Genomic DNA, 24,127 nt, shown 5'->3' with positions numbered 1-24,127 from the left:
GCAGAATGCCACGTGAATACGTGATGGCCATGGGCGCATATGCTCTGTCTGATTTAAAGTAGTCAAGGGCATGCCTTGCACATCGTCTGACTTGGCAATTAACGTCTAAGATGAAAGTAAATGTGAGCTGTCAGGGGCTGATTATTTGACTTGTTCGGTAAAAAAACTAAACGATATATTAACAAATAAATAAAAAATTTATGAATAAAAAGCTAATATATGTGTTCTTAGTGATTAAAAGTCAAGGGTGGAAAATAGACTATGATGAAAATACATAAAATCTACCTTAAATTTAAGCTTGAAAATTTAAATTTTTGGCTCATAAGTAGAGGCTTTTCGCGTGTACATTTCAAGAAAACTTCAATTTTTTTTAAAAAAGTATTTTTTAAATATGCGCCATAAATTTTGTCTTGCGAATTGCATCTAGTTTAAATCGCAAGCCCCACAACCTCTCACCAAAGGTTGGACTGTCAAATAACTTGAGGCTGCATTTTTGACACTATATATTAATGAGTTATGATGGTACTGTTTCAATATTAAAAAAGGATTTGCGGGCAAAACTATATATTTTGAATCATTAGTTCAACTGGCATTGATACATGATCCTTGAGCTTCTTACACTCGTTTGAGTCTTGGTTATCGATTTTATCCAGCGATCTTTTAATTCAGAAAAAAAAACTACATAATGATGTATCGTCCCAAGACAATATAGTTTACGAAATCACAATCCCCACGATTCTTGACATGTATCTCAATGGTATCATGGAGGTAGAAGTGATAATACTTCACTAGTGCGTAGATAGTATTATGTGATTCCTATTATATCTATTCGAACAGGCCATCCATGCGCTTTTTTCAATCTTAAATATTCTATTTTTTATTAATTAGTCACCATGTTTTTGTTAATTTTTACTTACCTATATTTATACTTACTAAATATGCACAAAACATATCATAATATGAAAAAACGTTAGTATCAACTTCTTGTTTGCTTTAAAAAAACAGAGATTTAATACATACACCACAAGGTACACCAATTAGATTGTGATAGTGTGAAATCCAACTCAATTAGCATGTAAAATTACACAGGAAAACACACTAAGTTTGACCTAATAAGACCCCAATTACTCCTCGCCCGCTTCAGCTCCTTGACCACCATCTCCAACATGGCTGACCTCTTGTGCACGTTGTCTTTAAAATAACATACTCCGATGTCGGCGATCCCATCAAGACGTACTAGGACTTTAGCAAATCATGTGTATTGCTTATGGTAATACTTGATAAAGTCCAACTGGAGGTTTCTCCCATTGTATTTGGTCTTTTTTTCCTATGATTATCTCTAGGTGCATCACCCCAAAGCTATACACAATACTCCTTTTTTATATAACATATTTTAGGTTTATGTTGTTCATGTCCACCTTGACGAGCCAATAATCTTCTTCAAAGCTATAAGTTGGGGGCTTAGATGACCCAAAGTTCGAGATTTTAGGTACAATGTTACCACAAAGGAGAATGTCCCTAGATGTCAAATCTCTACTCCATCACCTTTTGCTCAACTGTGGCACAATTTCCAAATTTGGCAATAGCGAGGATCAGGATGACCTAATTCGGGGGTGATGATAGTGCCCGGCCGATGTCGATGACACTTGTGGTGTCATAAACCTTGCTTGAAGTGATATCACGACACCTTACATCACTTTCATACCTTGAGCAGATTTTCGAGATGAAAACCTAGTTCAAATATCTAACATGTCATCCTTCTTAAATGCATCATATTTTTTGTTTTTAATTAAACAGTGATTTAACAATTGGCTATATAGCTTTTTAGAGTAAAGTGCATGACCGGTCCTTAAACTTGTGGGGCGGTACCACTTAGGTCCATAAACTTAGAAAATACACGTTTAGATCTATGAACTTGTTTTAATGCACCATCCAGGACCATAAATTCGTTTTAATGTACCATCTAGGTACATGAACTCGTTTTAATGTACCATCTAGTCCATGATTTTAGACGTTAAAACGAGTTCATGGACCTAAACATGCATTTTCTAAGTTTATGGATCTAAGGGTATCTCCAACGTAGCTCTTAACAGAGGTGCTTATAAAAAACCGGGTATTTTTTATTCCATGTCAGATCGGTAAGGCTCTTGACGCAGGAAGCCGACGCTTCACGCGGCGCCAATGCTTCACGAGCGCTCCAAAAAAAATGGGTTAAACGTTGATGGCGTCGGTGCTAGAATCAGCTGTCAACAAACCAGAAAAATTGAAGGCAAAAAACAAACAAGCAGCTGCCAAACAAACAGAACGCACACACATATCTTCAAATAAACCAACAAACATGCATATATCTTCAACAAACAGGCAACAAACAAGCAACAGCAACAAAGAAGCAACGGCTAGGACGACTACATCAAGCTTAACAAAACGATTAAATTCTAGGCTCATCCAAGAAACAAAGAAGCAACACAACACTACACGTCTACACTACCGTGCTCTCTCCTTTCTCTCCTTTGCACACAACACATGGAATCCTAGACAGACACTACATTCATGGAATTATTGAGTTCTCATTCAGCAAATGAGATGCCAGAATCATGTCCGCAAGCACCAAACATTGATGCCTCTATTCCACATAGTCACAGGGTGCCATCTTCTTCACCAAGGATCGAAAGAAGCGCCAAACGCCCTCGATCATCCTCGGTTCGAATTGATATAGCTCCGAGTGATGACGGGGATGATCAAGAATCAAATCACGAAGATGGCAACAACGATGAGGTGCAAAGGGGTGGCACCCGCCTTACATGGACACAAGATGATCTACTACAACTAAAAATGCAAAGATATTAAACAGAAACAAAGCCATCTTCACATTGTTTCATCCAGATCCAGGCCAGATCCAACCATCTTCCACTTGGAGCACTAGGAGAGGGGCTGGGGAGGAGAGGGGAGGGGGCACTATTTAGGAGGAAGGATCTGGCATGGATCTAGCCAAGCTCCGTTTTCTTCCACTTGCAGCTTCAGCTCCACCCGTCACCGTTGCGTGCAGTGGTAACGTCGGGCTAGGCGGACCGGCGTGGGACTCGTGCACGCGTACCCACCGGCTCTAGCTCCTTCCATCTAGCATACTCTTGGCATGGGAGGAGGAGGAAGAACGGTTGAGTTTGAGGGGAGAAGCTGAGAGAGGAGGCAACATAGGTAGCTCATGGAAGAACATTTCACATGAGTTCTGGCTGTGGGTCTTGTGGCTGAGCTTTTTTTTTTTGAAGACTGCCTTGTGGCTAAGCTCAAGTTCAAGCAGAGAGAGTATAACATTCGAGATGAGTAAGTTTTGGTTGTGACAGAGCTAGGTTCAGACAAAATTATTTTGGTAGTTGGTGACAGGAGAATGGAGAGAAGGAGTAGCTGTTGCATTGGAGAGGGTTGATGCTTAGATGGGTGATACAAATGATAATCATAATTTTAAGCATTTGTTCAAGTCTCTAGTATTGAACCAAGTAGGCTCTTAAGTGTAGCGCTTAACTTAATCCTGTTTTAAGCACCTCAGTAAGCACTAAGCATTGGAGTTGCCCTAAGTGGTATCGCGCCATAAGTTTAAGGACCAAACATGTACTTTACTTACTTCTTTTTTAAGTAAAGTTTAGAATTCATTTCATTATCTTTAAAAAAAAGCTAACCCTTTAATATTCCTTATTATTATTATTATTGCTGCTGTTGTTGCTGCTTTAACAATAACTTTTTTTTGGCCAAAGCCAAAGGGACAGATCCAACGTTCCAAGGCCGATTAAAATTTCAGTCCCGTACGACCCAATTATACGAACTATACGAACTGTGTACGACTAAAACACTATAACTATTGATTAGATAAAGTATGTCAAGTGAGTGTCATGTATAAGTTGAATGACTGAGTCCTATACACAGCGATTTCCTTAAAATTTCTAGAGGATGAGTCGGAAGGATAGGTTTATTTATCATTACTGTATATACGTCATTTCAATTTAATTTAACGACGATTGAATTTAGAATTTAGAAGCAGAGAGAGACTCCTGCGGCTGCGCTACAGGCGGGCGTAAGCAAACAGAGCTCTGCCTCCAGCCATGGCGAGGAAAGAGAGGGCGGCGGAGGCGAGGGCGAGCACGTCGAAGCCGGCCCCTGCTCCGGCGCTGGCGATGCAGGTGCAGCGGCGGGCTGTGGGCGGGGGCCGGTGGACCAGCCGCCGGATATCCTTCTACGCCTCCCGCGTCTTCTTCGTCCTCATCATCCTCCAGATCCCGCTCTTCAGGTCCCCCCTTCTCCCTCCCCCCACGCCCCATCTACCCTCACTCCAGGATGCTGGTGCTGTTTCCGCCCTGTGATTCGATGCGATCTAGTGCCGTTCCCATGCCCCGTGCCCGTCCTGAGGTGAATTTAGTCTAGCTACTTAGGCACGTCGAGCTCCGTTGATGCTGGTGATTGGCGACTTGGCGTGCACACATCGTCTAGGGAGTGGAGGGAATGGGCTTAGATAGGCGTAATTGTGCTCGACTTCCCATCGAACCCCTCAATTTGATGCGCCGCCAACTAACCTAAATGCTTTGTGTTGATGGGGGAAAGGTGGGCGGTGTACTCGCATCTCATCAGATAGCAAGAAGTAACTCATTACTCATGTTGCAAAATTTGGTAGAAGGCTGAGTTCAGGGCTTCAGGCTATCAAGTTTTCTAACGAGGTGGGAAGTTGTCTATATTCTGATAGAACTCAGTAAGAATCAGGTTGAGTCATGACTTGATCAGACCATAGCCAGGTTCCCCTTTAAGCCAGAATTGGCTTGTATTTTTTTGATTTGTCACAGCAGAATAGTCTCTGCTACAGTGAGGGTGTCAAATTTACCAATATGAGCAAGCCGTATACCTCTCTCAACTATTGTCGCCTCCGCAACATTGATCCTGTATGCCTATCGCTACCTAGCCGATGGATTTTGATTTTAGTGTATGTCTGTATGATTGCAATAGATTAATGTGCTAATTCAACTTCTTCCCCACTACTGCTAGATTTCACGGGGTATTTTTTTTGTTGCCATTCCCGACTGCTCAATGTGGCTCAGTTGGACTGGATCTATGCAGAGGAATTCTCTCCTCAATGTGGCTCAGTTGGACTGGATCTATGCAGAGGAATTCTCTCCTATTTTTTCATATATTGCATTGTTCCACAAGAGTCCTATCATTTTGCCTCAAGCTTTTTCCATAGCTGTACATATGCTAGTGCTTTTATTTTGTGTCGCTTTTTTGTCCTGAGCATTGATTCTAGGAAACTGCTTCTGTAACCATGCTTGCTTATTTTACCAAATTTCCTTTTAGTTTATTGCTTAAGGTTGTCATGATCGATAAGGTCAATGTCGAAAACCAAAATACTTGGAAGTACTTTTCTGAGTAGGAAGATAAATATGCTAGGTACATTTTGCTTACCCTCTTGTGCTATTTCAGGGTCCCTTGTAGAGCTGGCACATGCACAACTCCCATTCAAGTTACATCTTCGCAGTTGGTGTCAAATGAGATTTTCCCACCATCAGTTGTGAAGGCCCTTCTCTTTCCTGGAGCTATAGCAAGTAACCTCACTAAAAGCAGGACATTTCCTAAGTGGAATGACCTGTTTGATATGTACAATTTGACAGAAGCCAAGAATGCGTCAGCAGTAATTGATCTCCAGCGTCTAGAGGTGCTTTTCGATAACTGACCAACAACTGTTTGTTAGCAGATCATTGTGACAATTGTTACATCATACTCTTTTCTCTTCTCAACCAGATTCTTGCTGGAAGCTACTTCTGTGTTGCTGGAGCACTTGTTGGCGTCATAAACCCTGGGAGGATGACCTTGTTTGGTACCCTTTTGGTTATTTGGGGTCTAGTGAAAGAAGCAATATTTGGGAAACCGGTGAACAGTGATCCAACACAATCAGTTCATGTCTATCCAACCATTTTGATCGCACTGATTTGTGCATTCTTGTCAATAACTTACAATGTAAAGAAGACAGTAAGAAATAGCCAGTCTGTTTCAATCACTAAGCCTCTGCAAAGTTCTGCGAAGTCAAAACTGAAGTAGACACATCATTGTCTATTTGTCACAACCTTCTTCATCCTTGTAGTTCATTTCCATTTTTTTTGGTTGAAGACTGGCCCAAGTATAACACTATATGGGTTACTGTGTACCACTTTGAATACTGTAACATTCAGTTTTCACCTTTGTATCAAGGGCTTACACTACCCATAATTTTGATTGCAAGCATATTCACTTTGATTTCTCTAGTATCTATTTATGGATGTGCTCTTTACATTGTTAAGACTACTAGTATCATATCACCCTTCCTTTTACAGGATGATATTTCTGGTTTTGGAACTTCCAGCTTCTTCATCTATTTACTTTGTATAGCTCTGAAGTTCTCAGACATGTGGCATGGTATCGACGCAGCATAACTTGTTGAGTGTTCATTCTCTTTGTCAGTACAATCTTATTTTGTTCATCTGATAAATAAACAATTAATGATAGCCTTTTAAGTTGTACCCTTTAAATTACCCAGTAACTTTGTTTTCACCAATTTTCTTACGATGGTCTTAATTGCAAACACTAATAGATGATGTATCTTTCAATTTTTTTCTGAATTTGGAATTGTACGCAGTACATACTTCTAAACTTTTAGCTGATAAAATGATGAGGACACACATGTAACTGTCAGAATTTGGCCTAGAGTGAAGTGATGCATCATTCGCTGCAGTGGTGATGCCCTGGTATTTGTATACTTGTATTGTGTAGGAAGGGCAAGAATCAAGGTTGCATGTGCAAGTGGCTCGTCTCCTGTCTCTTGCTCTCGGTTGTATGTCTGGTTGATGATGAGAGCAGAGGAAAGCAGATAGGCGAGCCCCACCAAGACCCCATGTGAGCAATGTCCTTTAACCCATCTGTGTTTTTGTACACTCTGCTGCTTGCCCTTTCTTCTGGCGAAATCAGACCTGAACTCTTTTTTTTATCTACCATGTTTAACAACTGCAGCCTGAAGCTGATTAACAAGTCTGAAGAAGCAAAAAAAAAAAAGCCACGGAGTTGCTGATCTGTACAAGGTAGTGAGTGAAGAGATAAGCTAAATTTGGTCGAAATGTTAGGCAGTTTCTCAAGTCAGCAATCATAGTCGTGTACAGTGCTCTTCTGGTCAGATTTCTTTCTTGGCAAGAGATAAAAACAGGCATAGGCTCCTCTTCAATAATTGAGATCCCTTCTTTCAATATTACTTCCTCTTGCTGTCATAATGATTGCTATGGCTAGCCTGTCAAGGTTACACATGAGCTGATTTGGTTCTTGTTTTACTAGTAAGTGGTTGCTTAAGATCTTAAACTATCCTTCCACGAGGAAGATACCATAGCCTCTGCTAGCCTAATCTGTCAAGGAGGCCTGCCTCTGCAGTTCACATTCTTCACAAGCCTTCCTTCAGACTAGTGTTCGTACTTCGAGTTCCATGGTTCAGATGTCTATACAGAGGTCAGTTCTTCTGCTATTTCTTGAAATTAATTTAGCATTTACTGGTGTTTATGTATTCAGACTTCCACAAGTGTGCTAAAATGACTGAAAACTGTCTGAACAGGGCTGCAACCCTTTCACCTCGTTGTTCCTTATCCTTTCCATTTGATTGTGTGGGTGGTACAAGTAGAAGATTGGCCCCATCTAGATCCCAGTGTTCATGTTTTGCCTATAGTGAAAGACTATCTCCAAATGTTCTGAAGACCAACAGAGTCATTGATCCCTCTGAACCAAAGATTTTGGATGCGAGTTCTTCTGCTTCAAGAACTGGACAATATAGCGCAGCTAATCATCTATCAGGCACAATTGGAGTAATGGGAACATCTGCCCCTTCCTCTCTTAGATTCTTAGAGAAGCTTGTGCATTGGAGTACCCGAGATGGAGAAGAGATACCTCCCTTTGTCATGTGTCATGATCCACTCATCAAGAAAGAGGTCATGTCATCTCAAAATTCTCAGTTCCCTTCAGACTGTAACACTGCTCTTGGGAAGTTAAGGCAGAGAAGGCTCCTCTTGGAGCAATCTGGAGTATGCTGCATTGTCATGCCATGCAATTCCTTACATGCCTACCATTATGAAATTTCACAAGGTTGCTCTACACCTTTCCTCCATATTGGTGATTGTGTTGTAAAGGAACTCAAATCTGCAAACTTAAAACCTGTCGAGTATGGAAGTAATGTTCGTGTCGGAATTCTAAGTACAGACAATACATTGGATGCGAAGTGTTATCTAAATAAGCTGGAGAGCCAGGTAAGCCATCTTTTGTTTGGTCATCAATCATTGTTTTTTTCAATGAGATATTTGTCTCTTCTATGTTTCTTAAACAAACAATTATATATTTAGTTTAATCCTTACAGATAGTTAGCTTTATTGTAAATTAAATGGTAGGAGTATGATGCATACAGAATGTTCGTTTCCTACCTTGCTCTGTTTTCTCAATTGTATGCAATCAATATTTAAGGCCTTTCTTGGAAACACCTGTATCACAAATTCACAACCAATGCACTTCATAGTTCATATATGTTCGACATGTTAGACAACTCATGTCCTATATCAGCAAAAGATGATCAGATTTTTTTCCTCAGATGCTTTTCATTGCGATACTTTCTTTTACCTGAAAGGTCAGTTTACAAAAAGATTGACAACTACAGATCTTATGCCGATTGTAATCCGCCCTTCCCAATTTGCCAATCCCATGACAACTTTGTCCATTTCCAATTTGTCATATTATTGATTTCACTAGAGACATTCTAGTTGACATTTTCCTTCAAAATTATTTACCCATCCTATCCAATTGGCAGCATATGGTTATGTTGTTTAGTGCTTAAATTCCTTTTTCACAGGGTTTTGAGGTACTTCTTCCAGATAAAGATTCATTGGAGCACACAGTGTTACCAGCCATCAGCTCTTTTAGGAGAGGGGACATGGAAGGTGCGAGAAATCTATTGCGAATATCACTCCAAATTATGTTCGTGAGGGCTGTGAATACAATTATCCTTGCATCTGATAACTTTTTTGGTATATTACCTGATGATGACCCACTTCTCAAGAAATGCATAGACCCAATGGATGCTTTGGTTAGAGAGACCATCGCGTGCGCAAGAACAGATAGCCTGAGACCATGATATCCTTCAAAGTGATACTGGCTCCTTGTACAGTTTGCAAGTAGTAGCTATTTTCATTTTTATGTCCGGTGAACATACATGTAAATTTTAGGATTAGAGAAGAATCCATTATTCATCAAGTCAATATCACGAATAGTACATAATGCATTATGCATTTGTGATCTGGGTATGCATTATGCCTTGCTGCTAAGTCAAGAAAGATGCCGAGTCCATTTGCGAGTTTTGATTTTGTCAGATGTGTTTGTGGCCTGGCTACACCAGGGAAAAAATTCAAACAAGAATCTTGAAATCAAATAGGTGATGTGGATGTTTCACTGGATCAGGCTGTAGATAGAACAAATGAAGACATCGTCGAATCTTAACTGCACAGAAGGAGCACCTATCCTTTTCAGATAAGTAGCAACTTCATTGACATCTAAGATCATTGCTATTCAGTTTACATCTTGGTTTTGTCAAAAATATATCCCCATCAGAAAGATTGTAGCCTCATGCTCTGCCAAATACTTCTGCAACTTCTCCTACAACAGGTGCAAACTCTGCAGAACACTCATTCAGACAGAAAACCTACCAGTGCCACCTTGCAACCGTCAGTGTGTTCAGTTCAGAGCCTGCATAGCAACACAGTTACCAGAGTGTATTTTTTCAGAAGTTGTAACAGAAGAGATGATGCTTCCATTTTGACTTGGGAAAGCTAAGCTGAGTGGGCCTGTTCACTGGTATTCCAGAGAATCTGCTGATTGGTGTGGAAGGCGAGGGGCTTGAATGTTCTGTGCACAGGTGGGATTGCAAAAGGTGTGCACAATGAGTGAGCAAATGATTCAGGCTGTCTGCAGAGCCCTTCACCAAACAAGTGGCTACCCTTTCTCCCATGCAGGAACCAGGGACAAAGAGACAATGCAACTCCAACTGGGCTACTCTCTGTTCAGTGTAAGCAAGGCACCAATGCTACTAACCCAAGATTGATCATATCATATCCCTGTGCTAAACAATACTAAATAAACAACTGCAGCACCATGCTGTTATGTTGTGATATATGTGTAGATATTCAGATATGGCTTTGTTTCTTCAGTCGTCGCGGTCAGGATATTTATTCCATTATCTTAAAAGAAAAATACTTGCTACATACATGTTCAGATGTTCTGATGCTTCATGACCGATCAAGCTCTTTCCTTTCTCCTCTTCACAAAAGGGAAGAAAAGATGTGTGTGATCTTCCCTTTCAGGCTGCAAAAATTATAATAGTAGTAATGATTTGAGAAAAGCATTTGCCAAGGCCACTCGGTCACCACTGCAAGCCACTGCCTCCTCCAAGACATTTTCTGTCTTACGTGGAGCCGCGAGACCGGTCGTCACGGTGGACCGCTATGAATTCTCTAAGGACACGTATAACGTCTGTCTTTAAGTCGTTTGTATGTTACGAAATTTTTTTTTAAAAAAACCTGTCCCATCTAACAGACGACCACTACGTCTCTTCGTGAAGAGACGGCAGGAGTGCGTGCTCCAATACCAAACCGACACCGCTAGCACTGTTATACGCCGTGTCTCGTCTATTCACTAGCACCATTGATTAACTTCATTTATATATCGAAGGACAAATTAAATGTTTTGTGGACAAATAAATAGCTAAGTCATTATACAAACTATCTATTTAGTTATCTGTATGTGTTAAATAGAGTCAACATCTACACGGTTATACTTGCCCTTCTGCCTGCCTACACAAAGATTTGCAAAATGCGTCGCTGTGCGTGGATTTAGTGCGGATTGTCTGTGCGAGGTCGCTCTGCTGCCATCTGAGTGTCAGCTGGTTTGTGGTTTATGATGATGAATTGATGATGATGATGCCCAAAGTGGTAATAATGCTCTGCATCTCGATCACCTCGCTTTTACAAGTAAAGCAGAGCCATGATTGTTCCCCGGAATCTTATCCCAACTATACCTCCACACACACCTCTTGTTCATCTCTCTCTCTAACTGATTGATAGTATAGTAACATAGCTTTGCTTTGTTTTCAATTGGAATTCACAATCTAGAGAGAGAAAGAGAAGAGAGAGAGAGAGAGAGATGGATGAACAAGAGGTGGTCACATCGATCGAGCAGCAATCTGATTGAAAGAAAAAACATTCGCTTGTGGCTGCGAGAATTCGCTGTCGCCTCTTTGTTCCCTGTAGTACATGATATATATATAAATTGTATATGCATGATAACATGGAGCATTAATTCTGCGTTGCATATGCGATGAACAATTAGCAGGTAAAGGGAAAGGAGGAGGAGAAAGGCATCTGTTTATGGATAGATTTCCTGGCAAATTTGTGCGCCACCGGGATTGCAGTTACAGTCAAACGATTAGGAATAATCCGTGTCATGCTCCATCCACACACACATTTGTTCATCATGCATTCTTCTTCTTCTTCTTCTCTCTCTTTTTGGCAGAAATTATAGCCTCCTTGTGAGAGTTAAGTGTAATAAAGAGAGTGAAAGATGTGGCACAAATTAATCAAGCCAACTCGCATTTTTGTGCTTTTTAATTAGCCTTTTTATTGAGGGAAAAAAGAGGAAGACTGACCAGTCATCTGTCACATTTTCGTGCCATTTTTTCTTTTTTAGCACTGATTTTTGCTCTTACAAATGGTGAAACCCTCGGGTTGTCGAGGGTTATTTAAAAGAAAAGAAAAAAAAGGAAAAACCCTCAAGGGTTGTGACTGGGGACTGGTCAATCTTGTCCGTTGATCTTTGATCTCGCAAATTTTATTTCCCTCCCATTTCTTCTTGTTGATAGGCGTATACGTCGGATCAATTAACCTGAAAAAAAGCAGAAAGAAGAGAAAATTGAATTATATGAGATCATATATTTACATATAGAACCAGTTTGTCATTGTCAATTGCAATGTGCCATCTGGGTTTGAATTGACATGCAAATAGTACTACTAGCTTACCATAGTATCTGGGGTAGTTGCACCGGAAGCACTCGGTTCTGTTAGCGTAGTTCTGCACGTTACATTCCATTCTGCAGCACAGAAAAAAATATATGCATCAACACACAAGCATTCCGTGAACATATCATCCATGTTCAGAACAAACAGATAAATTGTTAAATAATTAATAGCTGATCAGCAATGGGATCACTAAAGAATTAAAGGAATGCAGAGCTGACACGTCAAGAGATGATATTCCAGTTGGCATGCAGGCTCTGGATTCGGTTGGGCACATAGTTAAGAATCTTTGGACTAGGCATGCTTTTATGAGTTTCAATTAGTGTTTAATCCCTTTCTAATCTCATTTAACTAATATTTTTCTCAGAGAGACATGTGCTCGTGGCAAAACAAGAATTTGCCTAACTGCTCATTCATGCATCTCTCTGAAAAAAAAGTTCAAAACAAACTAACTAATGCGATTAGACAGGGAGATGAAGCATGCCTGCATGCTGCATTCCCAAATAATCAAGCAGAAATGAATTAAGCAAGTGAAGGTGAGAGGAGGAGGCATGTTAGTTTCAGTTTGTTATATACACCTTGGGCACATCCAGTCGCCGTTCTTCCAGCCGGCCTGGGAGGCGACGGAGAAGCCCCAGCCCTGGGCGACGGCGGCGGCGGAGTCGGTCTTGGCGGCGCCGCACTTGAAGCAGCTGCCGCGGCTGGCGTAGTTGTTGACGCCGCAGCAGCGGCAGCACCAGTCGCCGGGCTTGACCTCCCACCCGCCGCCCATGGCCGCGTAGTCCGTCCGCTCCACGCCCAGCTTCGCCTCCCCGCACCGCTGGCACGCCTCCCGCTTGCAGAAGTTCACGTACTGGCACGACCGGCAGCTCCAGTCCCCCGGCTTCCTCACGCCCGCCTGCTTCGCCTCCATGACTGGCAAAGAATGCTGCTGCTGCAGCTAGCTAGAAAGCTTGTGTGCTCGAGCTCGCGCTTGCTTGCTCTGATGGATGGATGATGAACGGAGGGAGCGAGCTAGCTAGGCCTGGGTTGGAAGGGGAGAGGGTGGCGCGGGGCTTTTATATAGGGTTTGGTGGTGAGCTGAGCTGAGCTAGGGCCGGTTGAGTTGGGCCCCAAGTAAAGCCGCGCGCGGCGGGGAAGAAGAAGAAGAAGATGGCGGCATCCACTGTCACCTCATGCATCTCTGCTGCTGCTGGTGGTAATTAATAGTAGTATTAATTTGTGTTGTGCATGCATGCATGCATGCATGTCTTGTCTGCTGCTGCTGGGCTTGTCATGCGATTGCCACTTTTGGGCTGAGCCAGGGGCTGTTTCCATCTAATTTTTTTAAGTCCATGTTACGTTAAATGTTTCACTAATTATTAAATATAGATAGTTAATAAAACTCATTTTATACTTTTGGCTATTTCGTGAGACGAATTATTAAACATAATTAGTCTATAATTAGCGAAATGTGATGCTCCAATAAACATTTACTAATCGTTGATTAATTAAGCTTAAAAAATTATCTAATAAAATAATATTTATTTATATAATTAATTTTATTATCAATTAATATTTAATACTTCTAATTAACATCTACGTCTGACGTGATAAGAACTAAAAAAATTCCGATTCCGATAGTCTCTCAGCTCTCCCGTAACCGGGGAATCTCCACGATTGATGGGACTTGCCAATTAATAACTGAATAATGATATCGAAAGTGTCCGCGTCTCTCTCTCTGCTGCTGCAACGCTGTTCATGCATGGAGCCTGCCTCCGGCTTGATCATCCTGGGGAGTACTACGTGTAACTTTATTTTTTCTAAAAAAAATTTTAGGAGCTGTGTTTAAAATGGAGTGGACTAGAATTTTATATAGATTTTTGAGCTATAGGGTTGTGAAAAGAACCAAAGAAATTAGCCCATGTGTGTATCTGTGTTTTATACTCTGTAGTATCTATAGTAGAAAAAACATATTTTGTGGTTTGGAGATTCAAACCTAGAGATTGTTTTTTTTTACTAAGGATGTATATTCTTGTGAGGGGTAGTATTACTTGTGGTTAATATGGAGTTAATTTAGTAAAACGGTTTATAATTTAACAAAAAATGTGATTTTTTAAAAATTACACATCAATATTGAAAATTGTATTCCCTTCTCTACATTATAAGACTTTCTTGTCTTGCTTAGATTCATATTTATGCTAATGAATTTAGACGTATATACAAAACATATACATTGATATATAGATGAATCTAGACAAACCTAGAAAGCCTTATAATATGAAACATAAGGACTATATATATTTAGGTCTAAGTATACTAAAAAATGCTTACAAGTTTGAAAAGTTCAGGCATGGGGGTATATATATAACAAGGGATAAAACCACTAAAATCTTACTCTCTCCCATCTTTTTTTTTCACATTGGCTAGTTTAATTTTGAAGTAACCAACATCAAACATTTCCACACGGAGGGAGTAGTATAAGATAAAATGGTAGCTTGATGTAGTAGATTTTACTTTGGACTAAACATTTAAATTAAGTAACTGTACAATTAATGCAATTTTCGAGTGGATAAAACCACTGAAATCTTAGTATATGAAGAAATTAAAACACATTTGCACAATCTAGTAAGGCTAGGCCCCATATTTCCACCTTAATATCACAGCTTACTACTTTACATATTTCTTTTACATATGAGCTTTTTTATCCTCCTTGAAAAGTACCTCGAGATACTAAACTTTTACACTAAAAAATATGATACCTTAAGATATTTTTTTTTCAAGGATGATAAAAAAACTCTTTACATATATATTGGACCAGAGTTCATGGATAGACCACCGTGCAAGAAGGATGCGGCTCAAGTGTAGTCGAGTTGTGCGAGGGGCGCCTCCATGGTGCATCACAACCCTAAATCCATGTAATTAAGGAGATCAAATTACGATCGATATTCTAACCTGCTTCTATTTGTTCTGCTCTAGCCATCCCCACAACGGAACGATCATTGACAACTGGGGAGGGGTTGATGAACACAATAGGTCCATGCATGGATGATCAAGGCTAGCTGTTTACTGGTCAGTAAATGGTGGTGACGCTCTGTCTGAGTTTAGGAACTGAAAATGATGGCACAATTTCCTTATAACAGATTTCAGATAACTTTAACTATTCCATGAAAATTACCATTTTGATGCAAATTTAGCTAGGTAGGCTTTTCAGATAACTGCATCAGTAATGCATGATTTTATTAGAAAATTACAGCTTTATTTATTTGATGAGTTTTGGGCTCACCTATCATACACATATATATGTTGCATTCATTGCTAGTAGTGTAATTAAGTTGGGCCCACATGTCATATATGCATAGGAGTGTAAAGTTATAGTTTTGTGATAAACTTATTTACTTGTACTTTTATAAAATCCCAATTAAAGTTGTATCGAACTATAGTTTTGCCAAAATAAATACAGTTTTGTGAAATTTACTCATTTCCTTTCAGAAGTGGAAGGACACTTGACCAAATACTTTGTCCCTCACTTCTTAGGTGAGCAATTTAATTTTATTTTCAGTTTTCTTATAGTAATAAATATTTATATTGAACCAAAACTAACTCCATCCAATCAACATCCAGTGAAAAGCCAAACGATATATTTGTAAATGAAAATTAATTTATAAATAAAATCATTTTCATATGTATTCCTAGCAATCTAAAACCAAAAGTTGTAAAATAAACTATGATAAAAAAGCTCTAAAATATATTATAAGTTTAAAGTTAAAAAATTTAAATTTTGACTTATAAGTATAAGCAAAAGCGAAAAATGGGGGTGTGAGATTTAACTCACCTCTTACGTATTCTAGATTGGCAAGTGACACTCACCTCTTACATTCAATTTTCCTGATGAAATCCTGATGTCACTAACTACGAAAAGAGCTTTTTTTAATGTTTATTATCTGACATATAGGGAAAAAAGGATATAAAATCTAAAACGAAGTAACTTTCTTGGGAATTACAGTTCTTGTTGCTGGTTAACCTTGGCTAAGTAAATTATTTTTCCCTGTCCAAATTATTCTAAAGCATGGTTATTTGTGCATGTGGGTCACAACAAGATTTTTTATGATGGTGAACTGTATTTCCATGGCGTTTTCTCCCTCTACAAAAAATCTACAAGTCTTCTAGTAGTGCCTCAGTCAACTTGTATACTGTGTAGCTTTTCCATCGTTTAATCCTAGCTTATATATTATATATACATGATCGGTTATTCTTATTCTAGTTCAACTATAAATTATCAAGGCAAGTCATAAAATATATGCACAAAATAAAAAAGATTTCCATGTGTACAATTAATTAACATATCCAAACTTAGTTACTGTTACCTATATCGTAGTCTTTCTCGCGCATATTTTGTGTAAGGCATTTGCATGTGTTTTACATGCCACATGCATGCGTGGCAAGCAAGCAAAACTAAAACACATGTAAAGCATTAGATCGAATCACACTGTATTAATTAATTAAAAATATCAGACATGAGAAATGCACACGAAATACATGCATGCCAGCTCTCGATTACCCATGCATATATCTCTTGATCAAATATATTTATTACATATTTGATTAAATATATTTATTTTGAATGAATCAAATCTGTGAATTGAGATCGGCATTTTCATCGTGATTCTGAAATTTTAGATTAGATGGATTTGTGAACATTATTTTAGTAGCTTCCAGGCTGCTACTAATTATGGGGCGTATTTTATACCAAGTCCTGAATTGGGCAGGACATTACAAAAATGTTACTTATAATAGGGAATATCATCCTCCTTCTAGACAGGATTGGATGCTTTGTGGCTGTATAAAATTGCCTTATTCTATTTGTCATATTTAGAGCACCATGCATATAACACTTAGACCTATCAAATTAATTGGGTTCCTTTGCTACATATGAGTTTTAAAGGAACTTTACAGGAATTAGTTTTCCCATGAATTTTCTGCATATTCCTCCATTCCAAAAAGGTCTTAACGTTTCACTGGTTCCCTTGGTTGATTTCTAAAAGGCGTGATATTATTATTAATCCCTCCGTCTAAAAGTATAGGGATGCATGTTCTTTTTGGAGGGATTAAGGTTGAAGTGAGAAATTATTATGATTAGTTGCGATGAGAAAGTAGGTAAATAAATTAAATAAAGGAACATCGCGATAGGTTGAGATGAGTAGGCAGGTGGACCAGTAGTATTTTGGGGTAAATTTGAATCCTGGTGTAGCCAAATTTTGCAAAGGTCTATATATATTGTTGTTAATCTTTTTACAAAATATATATTTATGTTTACCCACAACTACCATGGACATAGGAAAAGTACTTCCAGATATATACATAGTGATAATATATAGTTTGGTGATACAAAACAAATAGTATACCTTTTGGAATAAAGAAATACACACATCATCTAGTAGGCTGATACAATGACTCAGCAGTAAAGAAGCATCAGTGCCTGTTTACATGTAAATTGATAGTGATATAGGGGTTTATAGATTCATGACTCCATAGCAGCGCAGATGTGAAATGGACAACTTAATTATATTGACTTTGGAAAGTTGAAAACAACATGTTCTTGATATACGATAGTAATATCTACACTACACAGTATGATATATTTCCTTCCAATCCAAGGGGAGAAAAATCCTCATAAATTATTTAGCGATTGGCAGCAGCATATATTGTCCACCAACCCCAGCCTGCAAGTAGCCAAGTCTCCTGCGACAGAGATGTCGTAAAACACATGTGGTATAGTATAATATTTGATGCTCCTGGGACACTGAGCCCCCCAAATTATACCGGTGGCTTTATGTGATTCCCATGCATGACTCTCTATCTTTTGCACCCTTTGCTAGAAAGGGCCCTGATGGATGTGGAGCTCTAATGCAAAAAAAGGCGAAGAGGATCGATGGATGTGGGCTACATTCTTTTGACGGGTGAAAGATTATCTGATTTCTTATAGGTATTTAGTGGTATAAACAATGAAATTAACTAATGTAAAGTTGAAAATATATTTTAGAATGGTGAGATGATGAACTTCTATATAAAAACTTTTTACAAAAAATACACCATTTAATAGTTTAGGAAACGTGCGTGCAAAAGTCGAGGAATAATCTAGGAAAAATCTATACAAACTAAGGCAGCCATGGAGGTTCTGCGTAGTGTCAGGATGTTGTAATGCAAGAAAAAGCCATATGCATGTACAAAAATGAGTATGCAAGGAAGGTTTTATGTGGGGGTTGTATATTCTCTTTACCCACAATCATGCAGCCAGGTCCATGGCCAAGGCCTGCCGAGCCATCCATCCATCCATTGTGGTTTAGATGCCCCTTCCATCCTGCAACGTCCACACAATCCTCTGGCCGGCTAGTGTACATGTATGTAATTAAGATACACGCACACATTCGAGCATGCTAGCTTCATCTATCTGTCGTGTCCATGCATGTGTGCTTCTATAGATTCGTATCATTTACTATACCTTCCGATCAAATAAGAATACATATATATAACAATTGATCTGTAACAGGCTAGATTTCCGTGTAACTAACTTAGAGCAAGTATAATAGCTGGCTATAAGCTGGCTATATGCTTATGTGGAGGAGAGGGGATGAGAAAGTGTAAGCATGTTGTAAGCTTGTAGCCAGCTTCGGCATAAGAACCAAGAAACTCTATGAGAGTGACATGTGGGTCCTGCATTAATGATGAAGAGCTAACTAGTATACGGGTGGGCTAAGAGAAGGCTATAAGAAGTCTTATAGGCAGCTTATTGGCTATATTATTAGCCTTGCTCTTATACAAACCTATTATTTATGCTCATTCATTAATAGTAAGATGCATAGTCATACACCTAGGTCATGTTCTTTACCAGGTTAACTAACCTAGCTCTTTTTTGCGCGCACGTGTCCCGAGATGCTAAACAGGGTATTTCATATCAATTCATTTTTCAAGTTTTTTATAGCTAATAATTAATTAATTAATTATATGCTAATCCGTTACTATATTTTACGTGACGGTTACTAAAACTGCGAAGAACACTGCCCTAGAATAATTTTCTAGCTATATATATGGTGCAGGTAGATCTAGCACACACGGTTGGCTAGCTTTGCCATCAACGCCCACACACATGTGGTTGTGTGTTCCTTTGAAGACGAAGGATCAAAGATGAAATACTATCTAATTTTATAATAGCTATTTAATAATATAAACGATAAAATTAACTATTACGACAGTTTCTGCTTGACTATATACTCATGCACAAGGTTCTCTCTGTCAGTCGGGAACTTGGGCCGTTGAGGTGTCGATCAGGCGACGGTCAGGATAGACAGAGGGAATGAATGCTGAATGCAGTCGCAGCTAGTAGCTGCTTGCACACACACACACACACACAAAAGAGCAAGCTCTGCAGCCAGCCAGCTGCTCTCGATCTATCGCCATTAATTAATTATTCGATCGATCGGCAAAATTCGTTTTCACTCCAGCCTACTACTCCTAGCTGCTCTCTAATAGTAGTACTACTAGCTGCGTCACAAATTAGTTAATTAAATTAAGCCACATCAGCTGCGATGGATGGACGGACAGTACAAGCATGGAGGTCTATGGATCTCTCTGTGTCGTCGTCAGAGAGAGTGTCACCGGCGGCCAGGCGGCTGCAGCTACTCCTAGCAAGCAGTTTGCAGCGGCCGTCATATGATGACATCCCCATTCGCTCGCTTGGTTCTTCCCCGGCCGGTTAATTCGGATTCAAGTTGCATGCCACACAGTGACAGTGTGTGCATCCATCGATCGATCTATATATATATATGTCATCACCCATGCATATTGCTGCTTGTGGGAATCAAATCTTAATTTCATTCTGCTCCATCCGATCCGATGTGAAAGCCGCCCGGCCGGCCTGTCGATCGGGATTAATTGATCATCAAATCGATCCATATATATCTATCTGTCTTTCTTTCCTTCCATGCATCGATCGATCTCGCTGTTGAGCCAATTTGCATGAATTGCTTAGCTTGGCCCACATGCACTGGCTCCATGATTTAAAGATCAAAGCAATTCGATCGAATGATCGATCCTGGCGTTTGATTGGACTGCATATATATATATATATATATATATATATATATATATATATATATATATGAAAATTAGATCCTACTATCAGGTGTAGCTACTCCCCGTACGTCCATGATGAAAAATATTTTCATAACTGTTTCTACTCACGCCCAACAGAAATATAGGTACTATTAAATCTCATGTGACACAACTACATGTATAGAGTTTGTACTTTCTGTTGGAGAAGAGAAGAAATATGTATAGATGTGTTTCTGCACCTTAGACATAAAGGGAGTAGTTACACCTGGTAGTAAGATAGAGGATATATATATAACGCTTCTGCCAGAAGCTGCCTCAAACGGCCCACAGCTTCTGAGAATCGGTAGTTGCAGATTCTGAAAAATGAACTAAGAATCCAGAATCTAGAGAAGCTGGGTTTATGAGCTTTTCCAGATTCTTAAAAGCTAGCTACCAAGCAGCTGCTTCTCAGAATCTAAAGCTCCCCAAACAGGCGCTTTATATGAGTGTGTGTATTCCTAGATTCTTTGCCGGTTGGAAAGATCTCATGACGATGAACAAAAGGGGAGATGTTGATGTGGGGACTAGACATGCATGTGTGAGGCCGGCGGCTCTAGCTTGGATTCTCTCAAGCTCAATTTGCATTTGGGCACCACTTGTATTATATTGGGGCAATGTTGGAATAATTGAAATATATATAATATCATGTGTTCATATATATGTTGGATTGTGTATATATACACATGCGCCTGTTTTGTTTGTGAGCTCTTTTAGAGCACTCCATCTTACCTCCCTAGAGGTAAGAACTAACCGTCAATCTTGACGTACCATTGATTTATTTTATTTATTTTCACATCCTAATTAATAAAACATAACATCCAAGGAAAGTATTAATATGCATAATCATGCTTTCAAAATTTAAACCATGAAAACAAGGAATTTGTTGCAACAATTATTGAACTTTGTAAAACAAATAAATGGTGGTTTTAAATTCAAAAAAATTATACATGAGATAAAAAATATAATTTGTTTGAATTTCCAAATATTTGAATCATTTTGTCAAACCATCATATATTAAATAATTCCCATTTAAGATGTACGTGCATATAACTTTGATGATTTGAAATCACCTTTTACACACACTAATACTAATTTGAAAAGGAAGATAATCATCTTTAAAATTAAATATAATTCAAATTTATAATATTTAAATATGTTGAAATTTTAATCCAAAATAGGTACATTTATTTTTATTTAATATAATTATGAATTTTAAAGAAACATTCATTCATTCCTTATGGGTCTAAAACAATTACCTTCAAAAGCATTTAAATTACAATAAATGATGTTTTACCACCCATGAGTAACACTAGCCCATGAATCAATGGGCAATGAATGGTGCAAAATACTTTTGGTGTACCTTAAAATAATCCTCGGTTGAATCAACAAAAAAATAGCTTTAAGTTAAGAGAGCATATATATACGATACAAATCTGATGTTCACGATCAAAAGTACTAACTAAAAGTTAATTACGTAGGTAATTAGGTGGTATGGATAAAACAACAATTTTGTGCCAAAGCTAGCACTGTTAGATGGACAAAAGTAGGAATGTCTTTGATATTATTAGAAGGTACGACCCTAGAACACCGGGTAGGTTCATCGATCGGTAAAACCTCACCGGTTTGTCGATCAGTTACATTCATCGATCTGTAATTGATCTACACTGTTAATTATTTGTGTTTTTTAATTTATATTCTATTCTCAAAGAATACTCAATACTGATGCTATGACAAATATATAGCTGCATAGTAACGTTGCAACTTGTACGTAATAACGCTTTCGCGTCCTCACAATCTATTGAAGCATGGTTCCATATGGATGTCACATCTATACTACCATACATATCGAAGGCGCATACTAAATTAAGAATATAGTTGCTTACATGTAATAACACACTATACTAACATTTTAATGAATTGTAGTAACATGCTATGTTGCTACAAAATATATACATTGTTGCTGCATAATCGTAGCAACGTCATGATAGAAATGCAGTAATACGGGAATTGTGACCATGAGCATAATATCATTTTAATGTTTCTTTAATTAGTACACTATCCATGGTTCACTCATTAATTACGCCACTGCCATTCGCTACGATAATTTTATTATGGGGTATTTGCAAATTTGTCACTTTCTTTTTTTCTATTTTGCAAGGATGTCTCGCCTGGATGATAGTTTTAGTGGCATAAGTTGCTTTAAGGCCTTATTCAGTTGCCAAAAAATTTTGGCAAAAGGTCACGTCGAACGTTTGACCAGATGTCGAAGGGGTTTTCAGACACGAATAAAAAACGAATTTCACAGCTCGCCTAAAAACCGCGAGACGAATCTTTTTGAGCCTAATTAATCTGTCATTAGCACATGTTGGTTACTGTAGCACTTATGGCTAATCATGCACTAATTAAGCTCAAAAGATTTGTCTCACGATTTTCTCCATAACTGTGTAATTAGTTTTTATTTTATCTATGTTTAATGCTCTATTTAAGTGTCTAAAGATTCGATGTGATGTTTTTGAAACTAACCGGGGCCTAACTCTATGTAACACTGTGTACCTAGTAAACAATATAAAAGTTCTTTCAATGAGTTGGCTTATAGCACTACAAGTTAGATATTTTCTTGATGTGGACTGAGAGAGAGAAGGGGAGAGGAAGAAAGTGTAATTGACTAGTCTTGGCTTAACATCGCCAAGAGGTGAGTGCAAGGGAAAAACTGAAAGAGAGATTGAAAAATTAAAAGTTGTACTTATTGCTAGAGTATTGGTGGCGTAATCATTTAACTACATAAAAATATAAATATAAATATAAAGCATACATGGTGCCTTGGAATACCTCTTCAGTTATGTACTTAAGAAAAAGCTTTTTTACTTTGCAATATTAACCAGATCATTGAGAACAAAAAGTGAACAAGTCACTTAACTTTAAATGTATGGTATGGCTTTGAGGAAGATGTATGGTACTCCATTTGTTTTATTTGATAGCAATGATATTTGGATCTATGTTTGACTATTCATCTTATTTAATTTTTTTTTGTACAAAAAGAAAAATTATAAGTCAGACTCAAAATACATTTGATGATAAAACAAAATAATTAATAATCATGTAGTTTTTTGTAAGAAAAGAAACTATGTTCAGACGTATAACAAAAAATCAATGTTGTCAAACAAAAAATACCTCGTAGGTAGTATTATAGTTTCTATCTCAATATTAAGAAGGTGTCATAGAAACAAATTTATGCAGCAATGTTGGTATTATACGCTACCTCTTAATTTGAAGTTATTTTACTAAGACAATTATTTTTGAATGCGTATCATCATAGGGAATCGAGTGAGTTGTTCGGGTCGATGGACAAGAGGACCTTTTCATTTATCCATCCTGATCCTACGGTGATTTCTAATCTAATTAAAGAAAAAGAAACTCTTGCTTTTAGAAATGAATTTCACATTTCTCTGCGTAACACACGTGGCCTATATATATTGGACATTATAAATTCAACTTATATACGCTAGAGAAAAAAATAATTGTAATCTCAATTGTCAATTCAAAATATTTTAAATAATTATATTCTTGAAGTGATGAAAAATATAAGCATAAGGTTAATTCTAACTTGCTTGGTATAGGATGGCCAGATACAATGTACATTCTACACAGTAGTCTCTCTCTTTTTTGTGACGGCTGAGGCCCTCTCTGATTAGTCGTCGTCCATTCCCTAGAACAAGCACAACAGCCTTTAGAGATGCATGTTGCCATTTTGTTAAGTATTCTCTTCAATGGGCATATATAATATATTAACAAGAAGAATTAATGGTGCAACTAGGCGACCAGATTTGTGTACTAGGATTGAATTATCATCAAATATATTCCATCGTTGACCATATAAATCAAAAAGGCAAGCAAGTATTGATCGA

General features: G+C 38.3%; 3 protein-coding genes across 4 annotated transcripts; 2 read left to right on the top strand and 1 right to left on the bottom strand.

Annotated features, from left to right (window-relative positions):
* Window positions 1-3,973: 3,973 nt before the first annotated feature.
* LOC102706231 lies at window positions 3,974-6,265 on the top strand. The gene is made up of 3 exons (XM_006644212.3): window positions 3,974-4,279; window positions 5,458-5,689; window positions 5,776-6,265. The coding sequence occupies exons 1-3, from the start codon at window positions 4,095-4,097 to the stop codon at window positions 6,070-6,072; spliced, it is 714 nt and encodes a 237-aa protein (XP_006644275.1). The 5' UTR covers window positions 3,974-4,094; the 3' UTR covers window positions 6,073-6,265.
* Window positions 6,266-7,226: 961 nt separating this feature from the next.
* LOC102706509 lies at window positions 7,227-10,379 on the top strand. Of its 2 annotated transcripts, XM_015836832.2 has the most exons (4): window positions 7,227-7,500; window positions 7,604-8,288; window positions 8,882-8,969; window positions 9,487-10,379. In XM_015836832.2, exons 1-4 carry the CDS (start codon window positions 7,478-7,480, stop codon window positions 9,495-9,497), a joined length of 807 nt encoding a protein of 268 aa, XP_015692318.1. In that variant the 5' UTR covers window positions 7,227-7,477; the 3' UTR covers window positions 9,498-10,379. The 2 variants fall into 2 exon arrangements, with proteins under 2 accessions (XP_015692318.1, XP_006644276.1); XM_006644213.2 differs by having other exon boundaries at window positions 8,882-10,379.
* Window positions 10,380-11,710: 1,331 nt separating this feature from the next.
* Window positions 11,711-13,005, bottom strand: LOC102706791 (zinc finger Ran-binding domain-containing protein 2-like). The gene is made up of 3 exons (XM_040524553.1): window positions 12,671-13,005; window positions 12,096-12,166; window positions 11,711-11,961 (listed from the first exon to the last, which is right to left on the bottom strand). The coding sequence occupies exons 1-3, from the start codon at window positions 13,003-13,005 to the stop codon at window positions 11,957-11,959; spliced, it is 411 nt and encodes a 136-aa protein (XP_040380487.1). The 3' UTR covers window positions 11,711-11,956.
* Window positions 13,006-24,127: the final 11,122 nt, after the last annotated feature.

The sequence above is a fragment of the Oryza brachyantha genome, chromosome 1, assembly GCF_000231095.2.
Source record: "Oryza brachyantha chromosome 1, ObraRS2, whole genome shotgun sequence".
Taxonomy (NCBI): Eukaryota; Viridiplantae; Streptophyta; class Magnoliopsida; order Poales; family Poaceae; genus Oryza; species Oryza brachyantha.
This window is presented reverse-complemented; position numbering and strand designations above follow the sequence as displayed.

Coding starts and splice junctions, on each gene's coding strand:
- LOC102706231 (XM_006644212.3), top strand. CDS start 4,095: ATGGCGAGGAAAGAGAGGGCGGCGGAGGCGAGGGCGAGCACGTCGAAG. Junction 4,280..5,457: donor CTCCAGATCCCGCTCTTCAG/GTCCCCCCTTCT, acceptor GTGCTATTTCAG/GGTCCCTTGTAGAGCTGGCA. Junction 5,690..5,775: donor TTGATCTCCAGCGTCTAGAG/GTGCTTTTCGAT, acceptor CTTCTCAACCAG/ATTCTTGCTGGAAGCTACTT.
- LOC102706791 (XM_040524553.1), bottom strand. CDS start 13,005: ATGGAGGCGAAGCAGGCGGGCGTGAGGAAGCCGGGGGACTGGAGCTGC. Junction 12,167..12,670: donor GGCGACTGGATGTGCCCAAG/GTGTATATAACA, acceptor TCTGTGCTGCAG/AATGGAATGTAACGTGCAGA.
- LOC102706509 (XM_006644213.2), top strand. CDS start 7,478: ATGGTTCAGATGTCTATACAGAG. Junction 7,501..7,603: donor GTTCAGATGTCTATACAGAG/GTCAGTTCTTCT, acceptor CTGTCTGAACAG/GGCTGCAACCCTTTCACCTC. Junction 8,289..8,881: donor TAAATAAGCTGGAGAGCCAG/GTAAGCCATCTT, acceptor CCTTTTTCACAG/GGTTTTGAGGTACTTCTTCC.